Source organism: Pelophylax lessonae (assembly GCF_965119305.1).
Source record: "Pelophylax lessonae genome assembly, chromosome: 6".
Classification (NCBI taxonomy): domain Eukaryota; kingdom Metazoa; phylum Chordata; class Amphibia; order Anura; family Ranidae; genus Pelophylax; species Pelophylax lessonae.
Window position 1 is genome coordinate 225,130,432 of NC_138773.1, and position 13,102 is coordinate 225,143,533.

Consider the following 13,102-nt stretch of genomic DNA (forward strand, 5'->3'; position numbering starts at 1 on the left):
AATCATAAATATTAAAACAATAAAAGGCTTGCACTACTTCAGTTGTGTGTAATGAATCTAAAATATATGAAAGTCCAATGTTTATCAGTACATTACAGAAAATAATGAACTTTATCACAATAAGCTAATTTTTTGAGAAGGACCTGTAGTGTTAGGTCATATACTGTTTTTGTGGCACCTACTGTGTGTATATATATATATATATATATATATATATATATATCTTATGAATATTCTTTGTATACATTTTGTTCCAGGTCAATTGGTATGGAGGAGGAGGGAGCGAGGGAGTGGGTTGTCATTTACCACTGTGTATACGCCCACGTGTGTCTCTATAATCAAATGGGCTGCTTGGATGTGATAGGGAGGAAATGTTAGGCATATAAACTAACTGAAAAACTAAACATGTGAAGAGCTGCCACCACAGCTGCAAAATGCCTAGCTAAAATAAGGACTTGGACAAAGGGTGAAGATAGAGAACAGAAGGATCAACCAGGTTTTTTGCAGAATACACAAAACAAATCCCATAGTGACTGGTTGAGTATGAACAGCATGTAATGCACCATTAATAGTTTTTTTATGATGTGGGTTTAGTGACACAATAAAGGGGCCAATCCTGATGTCCAGAAGTTGTGGCCTTTTCTTTTCTTGGGAGATATCATCATGCCTATAATCTAAGCAGCCACATTTTTTGGTGAATGCAATGTGCTGGTGGTGGTTAACACTGTGGAAAGAAGCACAAGTGAATCCGAGCCATCTGGATATTGTTTAAAGGAGACACTCGATTCTTCAAATGTTTTTCTGGAATCACTTTTATTTTGATTCATAAACTTTTGCACAGACTTGCATCATGATTTATTAACTAATAAAATCTCACTTATTTATGCATATACAATTCTGCGTCACTTAAAGGGACAGTACTCATTTAGCAGTCCATTTTAATGCACACCATTTTTAGGTTTTCTTATTAGTTCTTTACTTTATGTAACTTTAAAAGTCATTGTAAAGTCTCTTTTTTTTTTTCCTTTTAAAAAAACAAACATGTTATACTTACCTGTATAACATAACCAGTGTAGCGTAAGCAATAAAAAATACAATCAATGTACTAAGTCCCAATTTAGTGAATGAATTCCACCATCATGCAACTCTAAGTGATGTTCAAAATAATGTAACAAAAAGTTCATATTATCCAATGACTTTAGTGACCACCACCCTCTAGCAGAAATGCCTGCTCACCTCCAAGCAATGCCCCCCTACAGTCCCAATCGCCTGTGTTTATGTCTCTGGATGCCGCGAGGATTCTCCTAAACGACGTTCCTGGACCATGCTGTACTCATCTAGGACTCTCGATCAATCTTATATGGCCAAAAGATAAGAGGAAACCATAGTGCTCTCTGCTATTAATATTTATTTTAAAAACTACGCACACGGATTAAAAATACTCATTTAACTATGTGATAAAAAAGCATGTCATCAGCTCTCCAGGCTAACACGCCAACGAAAAAAACGTCCTGAATAGCGGCTCCTCCCTTCTGATGTGACCAAACGTGCTGGACCATAGAGATGGTGTTGAAGGGTTTCTCCACCAGGTACTAAATCATGTTTTTTCTTGGGGATCAAATATTTATTTTACTCACTGAACTGCAACTTAATTTATAGCATTTGTTTTATGTGTTTTTCTTGATTTTTGGTTGATATTTTGTCTCCATCACTTAAAATACACCTATGATAAAAAAATTATAGACCATTCATTTCTCTGTAAGTGGGCAAACTTACAAAATCTGCAGGGGATCAAATAATTATTTTCCCCACTGTAAAACTACACACACCTCCTATTAATCTGAGAGTAGATTGGATATTTTGTTCCCTAATATTTATATTTACCACAGCATATGTTTTTTTTTTTTTTTTTGTTTGTTTAAACTTGACATAAATAAATTGCACATCACATTTTCTTTTAGGCTGCATTCACATGTCAGCTTATAATCGCGGGCAGAACCGCCGCGGTTCCGCCCGCGATTCGGAGATTTATTGCAAATCGCGGGACGCAATACGCTCCAAAGAAGCTCTTGTACTTTTTTGGAGCGTATTGCGTCCCGCGATTTTGTTTGCGCGATGTTGCCGCGATTCGGCGGGCGTAAATCGCGGCAACAACGCTCGGCGTTTGGGGGGCTATTGCAAATCAACGGGCAACGCTAGGCGTCCCGCGATTTGCAATAAATCTCTGAATCTCGGGCGGAACCGTGGCGGTTCTGCCCGCGATTATAAGCTGACATGTGAATGCAGCCTTACTTCTAGCTGCGAAAAAAATGCAGGATGCAAATGACAGAGGTTGCTGACAAAGTGACTACGAAAAAAAGTGTGCATCCCAAGTCTTCCAAGGCATGGGAGCATTTTACATTAAATGCTGCAAATAAGGAGGTCACTGGCAAAATTTGCAAAACCGTGAATAAAGGAAAAAATGGAATACTGAGGTTTTTATCTGAATCAAAACACTTATCGGCCAACTAATTGATCATAAAAATAATCGTTAGTTGCAGCCTTTCTAGCTTACCAGTCCTTGGATGCGATGGCTGCATTTACCGCCTTGTTTCCCCCACATATTTTTCTTTATTTGCACTTGGTAACACTCAGTCATTGTACTGTATCTATGGAGGAGTAGTGTGGTCACCCTAGGACAGGAAGTGTGCTGTGACTACAGAACACCTCCACTACATCTCTATAACATATAGACAACAAGAACAACCCATCTATCCAGGATCCATAAACATGTATAAAAATTGCTTGCTATTACCAATAACTGAGCTAATTGTAAAATGGGAAAAAGCAAGTACATCAGTTACAAGACTAAGTCCAAATAAAGCAAATTTGATTTGTATAGATTTTACGGGAGAGCTTTTCTAATTACTGCAGGCTGACAGGAAAAGGGTGTTATGAGCAATCAATAGGTTACAACCTTTTCTTGCTCAGTTGGATGTTTTCAGCATCAAAATCTGAGTCAGCAAAAAATTTCCAAAAAAAAAAAGCACATGAACACTTCAGACACACAAGGACAGCATTCGCAAAAAAAAAAAAGAAATTAATATTAAAGCACAAAGGGCAACATCTCACCTTAAACAGATCTCGCCTGTCTCTGTGATGTTCGGATGCCAGATCCGCGTTAAACATTTCACTTTTGGAGGCTGCACACAAAGCACAAATAAACTAATGTCACAATGGGATGAATGAAGGGAGAAAATCATATTAACACACACCAGAAGGTTATCTGTATGCAGTGAAAGCTACAATATTTCACTTGCATGACCATTACATGTACCAGAAAGTATTGGTTTGGATGTATTTCATAGGATTGCTCCTGACAGCTTTTTGGTAAGCAATCTGCACTGGAGAATTTCTGGTAAGAGAAATGACATAGTCACAGGTGAGAAGATGTGTGTGAAATTCTGATTTACTGCCAATAAAGCTTTAACAGCCCCTTTGTGATTTTACACAAGATTTGAATTTATGAAAATTATGATATAAACAGATGTAAAATGTCATGTGACCATGTCCCAGAAGACCTATAAGTGTACAGGAAGGGTTATATAGAGACGTGCATCTCCGTTTTTTTACTTTAAGATAGATTTAAGATTTTCAAGCACTCATCTAGTCGAATTACTCATAAAATATAATTTAAAACGTGCTAAAATAAATAAATAAAAATGCATAGAGGATCTCCACTTAAGCGAAAAATTAAAAAGGGTTAGTACCTCTGTCAAGTTTTCACTGCTACCCTGCCTTGTCCTTGAGATTTGCCTATCTGCTATGTGGTCAGTGGGACAGGAAATCACACATAGCTCATGTGTCTCTGATATTTGGATGCCAGAGTCGGGTTATGCACTTCCTTTTGGAGACAGAATACAAAGCATCTGCAGCCACTGAGATTCTACAATAGGTTCTAACTAGAGATGAGAAAGCCTAGGGAAAAAAAAAAAAACCCAAAAAATTGGGTGAACATTGTTTTCCCTGTTTTTTCAAAGCGTTTATTTTTTTCTTTCTAAAAATGTAAAAAAAAAAAAAAAAAGTGTAAAATATGTTATTTTACAAGGATAAATATCTCTGACTTGGTATTCAAACTTTATAACACGAAGACCTTAATGAAAGAGGTCTGAGACTTTATGTAAAGTCCTAAATTATTGCAAGTTTTCCCAGCTGAAGACAAGCAAATACTGGAATACAATTCAAGCAACACTTTCAATGCCTTTCTCTAAGAAAAGAAATATGTATTTCTGCCACTAGGGGGGCACTGTGGGGAAAAGGCTCCAGTTTAGTTTGCTTGTGGGCTCCAACTTGTATCGCTTACAGTTGGGCGATTGTTGGGATACAGTACATGATAGTTCTTGTCCTCTCAAACCTTAATTGACAGAAAAGAGACAAATTAGTTTATCTTTAACCTCTAACCACTTCAGCTCCGGAAGGTTTTACCCCCTTCTTGACCAGGCCATTTTTTGAAATACAGCACTGCGTTGCTTTAACTGAAAATTGCGAAACCTTGTGACGCTGTACCCAAATACAATTGATGTATTTTTTCCCCCCCACAAATAGAGCTTTCTTTTGGTGGTATTTGATCACTTGTGCGTTTTTTATTTTTTGCGCTATAAACAAAAAAATGAACCACAATTTAAAAAAAAAAAAAAATTATATATATATATATATATATATATATATATATATATATATATATATATATATATATATATATATATATATATATATATATATAACTTTCTACTATAAAACATACCCAATAAAAAAAATCTAATTTCTGCCTCAATTTAGGCCAATACTTATTCTGCTACATATTTTTGGTAAACAAAAATCCTAATAAGTGTACATTGATTGGTTTGCACAAAAGTTATAGCATCTACAAACTATGTGATAGATTTATTGACTTTTTATTTTTTTTTATTGTTTTTACTAGTAATGGCGGCGATCAGAGATTTTTAGCGGGACTGCGACATTGTGGCGGACAAATCTGACACTAAGTGAAACTTTTTTGGGGAAAAGTGACACCAATACAATGATCAGTGCTAAAAAAAAAATGCACTGTTACTGTATAAATGACACTTGAAGGGAAAGGGTTAACACCAGGGGCGACCAAAGAGTTAAGTGTGCTCCTAGGGAGTGCTTTCTAACTGTGGGGTGAGTGGATGCACTAGAGGAAAATAGAGATCTGTACAAGATCTCTCTTTTATTCCCCGACAGAACGGTGGTCTGCCTTGTTTACATAGGCAGACCGCCGTTCTGCCTTTCCTCCTAATGATCGGCGGGACCTACTGATTGGCTACCGCTGTGTCCAATCACAGCGGGAGTGCCACATGCCCCCTACATCACATGCACAAAATCATGTACATGTACGTGATTTTGCGCAGCCGGGTTGCCCTGCTGCAGTATATATGCGGTGGGTGGTCCGGAACTGGTTTAATGATTCCTATTAATGTTCTCCACTATCACATCATGTTTACCGATAGTCTGCTTAGTAATTTCTGCTGAGTACAATGCTGCAATTTACAAATATTAATGGAAAGAAAACTGCACTAGATATCAAAAGAAAAAATATAAAAAATAGCAGCAACTTAATATGTGACAAGCATCCAAGAAAATTATATGTGAGGGAAGCTGCGCTAAGTGACAAGAACCATATGTGATAATAAGTCCAAAAAAGTCCCAAAAAATAAATATGTATATTAATAAATGTATATTAATAAATGAATGAAGAAGTCCAAAGCTTCAACCGAATCTCCACAGGTGCAAACAATGGGTGTATATACTGCTTACCAGATGCAGCAGTGTAGTATGCCTTGAACACAAATGACCAAGCCAGATGGAAAACCTTATGGGGGATTCCTCACCAACGATATCCGACCCAGGAGCACAGATTGGTGGATGTTGGAGTAAAAAACATATAAAGAAACATAGCGTGATACTGTATACAAAAAGAATGTAAAATAACCGCTCCCGTGTGTATCAGAAGAGGAAAGTGCTGATAGAGACCACCACCATCACAGGCAGCTTACCAGAAGTAAAAAATATGATAGGCAGATCAATCTATATATTCCCAAATGAATGGAATGTTATGCCGTGAAAGGAGCCACCACCACACTCACAATCCAATAACCAGGTTCATGCAGGTAAATCAGGTGTAAGGTAACCACTCAATTCAACTCGTGACACCGTTTGGACCGTCACCATGTATCCCCGCTTACCAGAAATAGGCAATAATATTGCATATATCCCAAATCCGGATGGCACTAGGCAAATGTTCCTAATATCCCTGTTCGCTGTGAGTGGTCCGATCCCTTATTCAATGAGGCTGACCCACATATAGGACTCCGATGGTTACATATAAATAATAGTAATGGAGAATCCCATAGTGTAAAACCATTTAATAAGAACAAAATATAAAAGAAATGCACTTACAAATAAGTACGAATATTAGCGCTGAATCGAAGCCGCCGGCCGGACAGCTTCAAACACCCACCTGAGCGTCTCGTAGAGGTGACGTCAGCACGCCGCGACCGACGTACATTTCGTCAAAAACTGACGTTCTCAAGGTACCATTGAGAACGTCAGTTTTGGTGAGGAATCCCCCATAAGGTTTTCCATCTGGCTTGGTCATTTGTGTTCAAGGCATACTACACTGCTGCATCTGGTAAGCAGTATATACACCCATTGTTTGCACCTGTGGAGATTCGGTTGAAGCTTTGGACTTCTTCATTCATTTATTAATATACATATTTATTTTTTGGGACTTTTTGGACTTATTATCACATATGGTTCTTGTCACTTAGCGCAGCTTCCCTCACATATAATTTACAAATATCGTAAGAAGAAATATTCTTTTCCAAATGCTTCAAGGATGAAAAAACACATCCTTACATGCCAGAGGTGTCCAAAAGACATTAAAAAATACTTTATGGAATTCAATTATAAGGACTATAATGTATATAAAAGCAAGTAGCTTTTCCCCTCCAGACTTCCGATTTCAGAAACACTCTTTATGCTGCTTCTGGATCATCACAAAGGGTTTCTTTAGCAGCAGCATCTTAAAGTAAGGAAGTGTTAACAACCACTGCCTCCCAAAAATACAGAATCCCTTGATGTATAAATAAAATGACACCTGAAAAGCAGGAGAACATTGATCAAGCTCTTCATTGAGCAATATTAGCTTCTGGATCAGCATTGTCAATAAATGAAAATGCATATTGGCAGGAAGTTATTACATAATTAGGAGGGAAAGGGGGGTGGTTACCTGTTCTCATGTATAGTTGAAATGTTAACATGTACAGTCCTTGTTCTTCCATTTATAATTAAAAATACAATTTTAAAAAGCAAGTTTAGTTTATTTACTGAATAAGCTGTACATTTATTAAAGCATAATACTTTTAGGCCCCTTTCACACTAGTGCGACCTAAAAGTTGTGCAATTTTGCCCCAATTTTGACTGGACTTGAAACAATACCTGTGTAATCTTAAGGTCTATGCACCTCAAAACGCATCAAAGTCGGACCAAAGTAGTGCAGGGACTACTTTGACTTAAAGCCGCACAGATATGAACGGTACTCTTTGCAAATCATGGAGTACAACTTCTCATGCGATTTTGTAGGACAAGTTGCACAAATGTTAAAAGGGCCTTATACACTGCATTTCACATTCCAAGTGTAACAAAATGACTTTCAATTTGTAAAACTACTCCACGCTGGATTTTTTTTTTTTTTTTGATTTTTTTCCAAAAATGTCAATTTTTTTGGGAGAAAAAAAAAAAAAAAAAAAAAAAAAGCTAACTTAAAGTTCTAACTCTTCTTAACCTCAGCTAGCGCATGGCAGGTAAGGACATATTTCCCTTAGCTCTCATGCCTAACATGTGCTAACAGGGACGAGTGAACACCATTGATCTGTCTAATGTAACAAAGTTATTGTCTCCTCCTTCAGCACCAGAGACTGGCCTGACACCATCTAAAATGGCACTCCAAAACACAGTTGCCTCCCACACCAAGAGGTCAGCCAGACCACCCACGTGAAATCTACAACTCCACATTATAGTGGAGAGTTATCCTGCGTCACAAGCAGTGTCTGACCTTGACAATCCCCACGTGCTTAAAAGTGAATTTAAATCATACATGTGACAATACAGGACCCAGAGGCACGGTTTCACAATATGGAAGAGCAGCACGAGAAGACCATTTTTGATTAATGTTAATATTTGCAACACTGCACTGATAGAATAGCCGACCCAGAGGCACGGTTTCACAACATGGGAGAGAAGCACGAGAAGAGCATTTTTGATTAACGTTAATATTTGCAACACTTTACTGATAGAATAGCCGACCCAGAGGCACGGTTTCACAACATGGGAGAGAAGCACGAGAAGAGCATTTTTGATTAACGTTAATATTTGCAACACTTTACAGATAGAATAGCCACTGTGGAGAAGGCCCCCTCAGGAGACTGACTGATAAGCACTTCTACTGGGCACCCAATGGACTCCACCCATGAATCTGATTCTTCACCTATCCAAGGACAACTGCAGACACTCAACTGGTTTTCAGGATGGCAACATGTAAAGAACTCAGTTTTTTTTTATTAAATTGTTTTGCTAACCCCTCTATCCATAACCCCCTCCTCAGCCCCCCTAATATTTACCATTTCGATTCAGCGATGTTGCATGAAAGCCTTGGCTGCCTGGGACTCTCCCTCATCATTGGCTGAGACAGCAGTGGGCGCCATTGTCTCCTGCTGCGGTCAAGCCAAGTCAGTGAGCCAATGAGGAGAGAGGGGGGTGGGCCGAGCCGCAGCTCCATGTCTGAATGTACACACAGAGCAGTGGCTCGGCTTGGGTACCCCCATAGCAAGCTGCTTGCTGTGAAGGCACTTGGCAGGAGGGAGGGGCTAGAATTGCTGATGCAGGACCCTGAGAAGAGGAGGATCCAAGCTGCTCTCTGCAAAACCACTGCACAAAGCAGGTTAGTATAACATGTTATTAGAAAAAAAAAAAAAAAAAAAACAAGACTTTAATTTCACTTTAACGTGGTATCAGCTTCAGCTTTAAAAATGTATTCATTTAGAATACCAATTTAGAGGTAGTGACAGGGACACAGATTATGCATTTGGGCACTGCCCCGCTATTGAGTTGATAAAGATGTTGTTGCATAAACATGGGCCCCCAAAAAGCTTCATAGATCAATGCTGCTTATTGTATCCAGTTTTTCTCTGACTTACAATACATTATTAGGTAATTGATAGGTGAAAGGTAGAATATGTGTAGCACCCTACAAGGTAGGTGCTAGGCAAAGTATAGTGGGCCTTGGCTGCAGGGCCATGATTTTTCAGCTGGGCTGTCATGTCTCCCAGGTGTTGCTATTGAGACTGGGGTGTCTCCCCACTGGCTCCATGAGAAGGGCTCTCATTGTGCAGTGGAGGAAACCCAATCAGTGGCACATTCAGGCCTGTATCTACCCAAGAAAGGCAGATTCTGCCACACAGGATTCTGGGAGTGGATATAAGTTTGAGGGGGGCGCGTGACGCAGCGTCTTTGGCGGAAAGCAGAGTCCCAGGAGGGAGACTACGGCTGTCTCTCTTCCTGTCAGCAGGATCGGGTGTCCCGGGCGGCTTGCCTGAGGGGACGGAGTGAGCTGAGCTGCAGAGAGGATCTGGTGTGCCGAGGACCAGTGGAGCAGAGGGGGTCCAGTTTCACGAAAGCATTGCCAGTTCTTGAGTACTGTAAACTGCCCCTGGGGGTCTGCCTAGCAGAGGGGACCACTCGGGTGAAAGTCCAAGGGATCCAGGAGCCAGCTAGTGGAAAAGGGGGGTGCCAGTGTTGACCCCGATGTGTAGAGGGGGGCCTAGTGAGAGGACCCTGAAGTTCAGAGGGGGTGCCTAGTGAGAGGACCTTGAAGTGTAGAGGGGGTGCCTAGTGAGAAAAACCTGAAGTGTAAAGGGGGCGCCAGCGGTTGGGCCCTGAACAGTTAAAGTTTACAGTGTTGAGAGTGGCAGCAGCACAAGCAGTTACAAAGAGCTACCTCAGTCAGTGAAGGGCTGGAGGGAGCTGTTTACAGGACTTTTGAGCTAACCAGAGTGTCAAGAGTCAAGTCTTAGTCTAGTCCAGGACTTTTGAGCTAACCAGAGTGTTAAAAGTCAAGTTCAAACACAAGTTCAGCAAGTCAGTATTTTTCAAGTGCCAGCAAGCGTTGGTCGGCATTCAGCTGGCGTCAAGACAACGCTAACAGGCATTTTTCTGCAAAGTGTCCAAGTTGTACCTAGTTGAGCCAGAGGAGAATCCCACTCATTCCCTTCTCCTATCCCCATTATCAAATAAACAAAACAAACCAAAGATGCCGGAATGGTCATTGTCTCCACTCTCACACTTGGGTATTCAGCTTAAATGGGCTGAAGGTGTCACCGGTAACAATGGCAGACCCACATTAGGCCCAATGCCTGGAAAACCTGCTACATATGGTTAGACCACCGTCCTATTATTAGGGTTAATGGTTTAGGGATGATAGTGTGGAGGTCACTGCAGGCCATAGACAATAGTATTAGTTTTACAATGAGCTGCTAACAGCAACCTGGTGGTAGTATAACTGGAGTGCATTACTGACAATAATTTGCTCTTAGCCAGATCACCGCAAGCTCTATGACCTCAAACTGCTGCAGTCATTCCCTTCCAAAAGATTTCCAGAAGAAGGTATAGTCTTCGAGCAGGGCTAAAATTTAGACAGGCAGTTAGACATTGTTTGGCTTTCTCAAAACCAAAAGGAATGCCAAAAAAACCTGCACTTGAAGAAATACATATGCTTCTATTGCTTACCTCCTCCTAAAAGCTCTAGTTGCTAGGCTTCAAAACAACAAGTCCCAAACTTGGAACAAGTATGCAGCCAGTGAAGTGGAGTTACATCATAATACCTGACCTACACTTGTTCCAAGGCAGTGAGACATAATACTAAAGAAACTGAACTGGTATGACAGCCAGAAAAACTTTTTTGATGGGGCAGATGGTAAGACCTGAATGACTTTAGAAAGGAAATTAAATTAAGCCCTATAACAGCCTAAGTACAGTGAGATTATACTCTGTGGTTGATTTGAATGTACCTCTGTTATTCAGAAAACAATAACTGCCACCAACAAAAATCAATGGACATGTGGAGAAACGTATCTGTAATTACTGAATGATGAACAGCAGTCTTCCAGCTGTCTCACTGCAGCTTATCCCAGCATCCTTCAAATGACAGCAAAAAGGTTGTAACCTCAGAGGAATCCTGTTTCACAGAATGTTATTAATTTCATTAAAAGTGTTTGGTTAAATTTGATGGAATTACATTTACTAGGGCAAAGGGTCAAAACAGAATACGAGATTAAGCAGAACATGACTGTGTGTAACACACAGGCATTCTACATTTGAAGCCAGAAAACAAAGCAGCTGCATTTTATGAAGAATTTGTAATAGATTATCCAACAGATCCGCGTACAAGGTACTAAAGACAGATACAAAAATGCAGCTATCATCTCAGGGAACTGTGTCTTAAGTGACATCATGGTTGAAGATTTTGTTATCTGTTCATTGGGAGGCAATGGGAAGTGAAACAAAATGCGCTAAATGGTAAACATAACCTGAAAGCAGCAACTCAGCTGTGAGATAGGCACAGTGAAAAGATATAGGATTACATGTAGAGCTGCGCTAAATACACATGTGAATAGTGTGAAACAAATTTAATAATTATACACCATTCGGAAGAGTGACGTGCTGACGTCACCGCGCTGTTTGACAACCCCAGAAGGACAGGCGTTATATCAGAGCTGGCCGGCTTTTTCATTCCATGCATAATCTATGCATTCTCTATGTAAGTGCAACCTTTTTTTAACCTTAATAAAATTAATTTGGTAATACACTATGGTGAGCATTATCTTTTTTTGGGAACCCATGTGAGACCTATCTAAGAGAGGATCCTCGCCTCTAGTGCTCCATGGACGGTGCCTACTACCATTCTTGCTTTGTCCATTTGCTACGAATCCCAAGTGGTGTGTGATACCAGCAATCCTAAACATCACAAGCAAAGTCCCTGGCTGGGTAATAGTCACAAGCGTGTTCGACCCTCTGTGGTAGGGGGTCTTCATCAGCTGGTAAGCGTGCAATCTATAAAGGTAGAGGCTGCACTCTATTGGTGGTGTTTGGATACGTATAGCACTGGGGAAATTAACATTGTCACTTTTTTCACGGGTGATATAATAATCATTTATGATTCATTATCATTTTGAGGGACTATTCAACTATTGGGACTTTATTTTCGCAATAGTGTATAATTATTGAATTTGTTTAACACTATTCACATGTGTATTTAGTGCAGCTCTACATGAAATCCTATAGTATTTAGGAGGCAGCTCACATTTTACAGCATATATTCCCTAAGAACTTGTTCAGACATAAGGCCAAGGGGAGGCAAAAGCAGGCAGCTGAGCCTTCAGAATACCCACCTGAACAAAGGCATGCAGGTGCTCATGTGTGACTTGCAATTGTTCCTCATACCGGAGATGCTCCGGTATGATGGCTTGACAGTTTGGTAGTGAGCACAAGCAACTATGACAGTTAGCATTCACAGCATGCCTTAAATGTAAATAATTTGGGAAACCCTTAAATCGATAGGTTTTGTACCGCTTTAACTGAAACGTAAAACGAAAATGTTACATTTGAATCACAAAAATATCTACTACAAAAGTCTTGCATACAGAAAATCAGAAAAATGATGTTAAAACACAGAACTACAATATGTCATTATAATACAGGTTGGAAATGAAAGCAAGAGGAAGAAATGTTTTCCTTTACAAATCTTTGCCTGTTTGAGGCACTTTCTATATAAAGTACTGAAATGTTCTGAGTGTGATAAGAATTGTACATATATTTCCAATAATATGGTAGGTAGAAACAATTGAATTAAAAAAGCCCTTCACATAGTGACAGCCTGGGATGCACCACCAAATAAACTCCTGCCCATCCTATAATGAAGGCTTAATGAAGCTTAAAGGTTAAGTTATTATTGCATGCCATTGGGCTCTCTCATCTTGCAGCTTAA

General features: G+C 39.7%; 1 protein-coding gene across 1 annotated transcript in view; it reads right to left on the minus strand.

Annotated features, from left to right (window-relative positions):
* UBE2F (ubiquitin conjugating enzyme E2 F (putative)) overlaps positions 1-13,102 on the minus strand; it is a 489,993-nt gene that overhangs the window by 216,802 nt on the left and 260,089 nt on the right. The window contains exon 6 of the mRNA XM_082261905.1: positions 3,112-3,182. Within this exon, the coding sequence (XP_082118031.1) occupies positions 3,112-3,182 (71 nt within the window). The remainder of the gene's footprint in view (positions 1-3,111; positions 3,183-13,102) is intronic.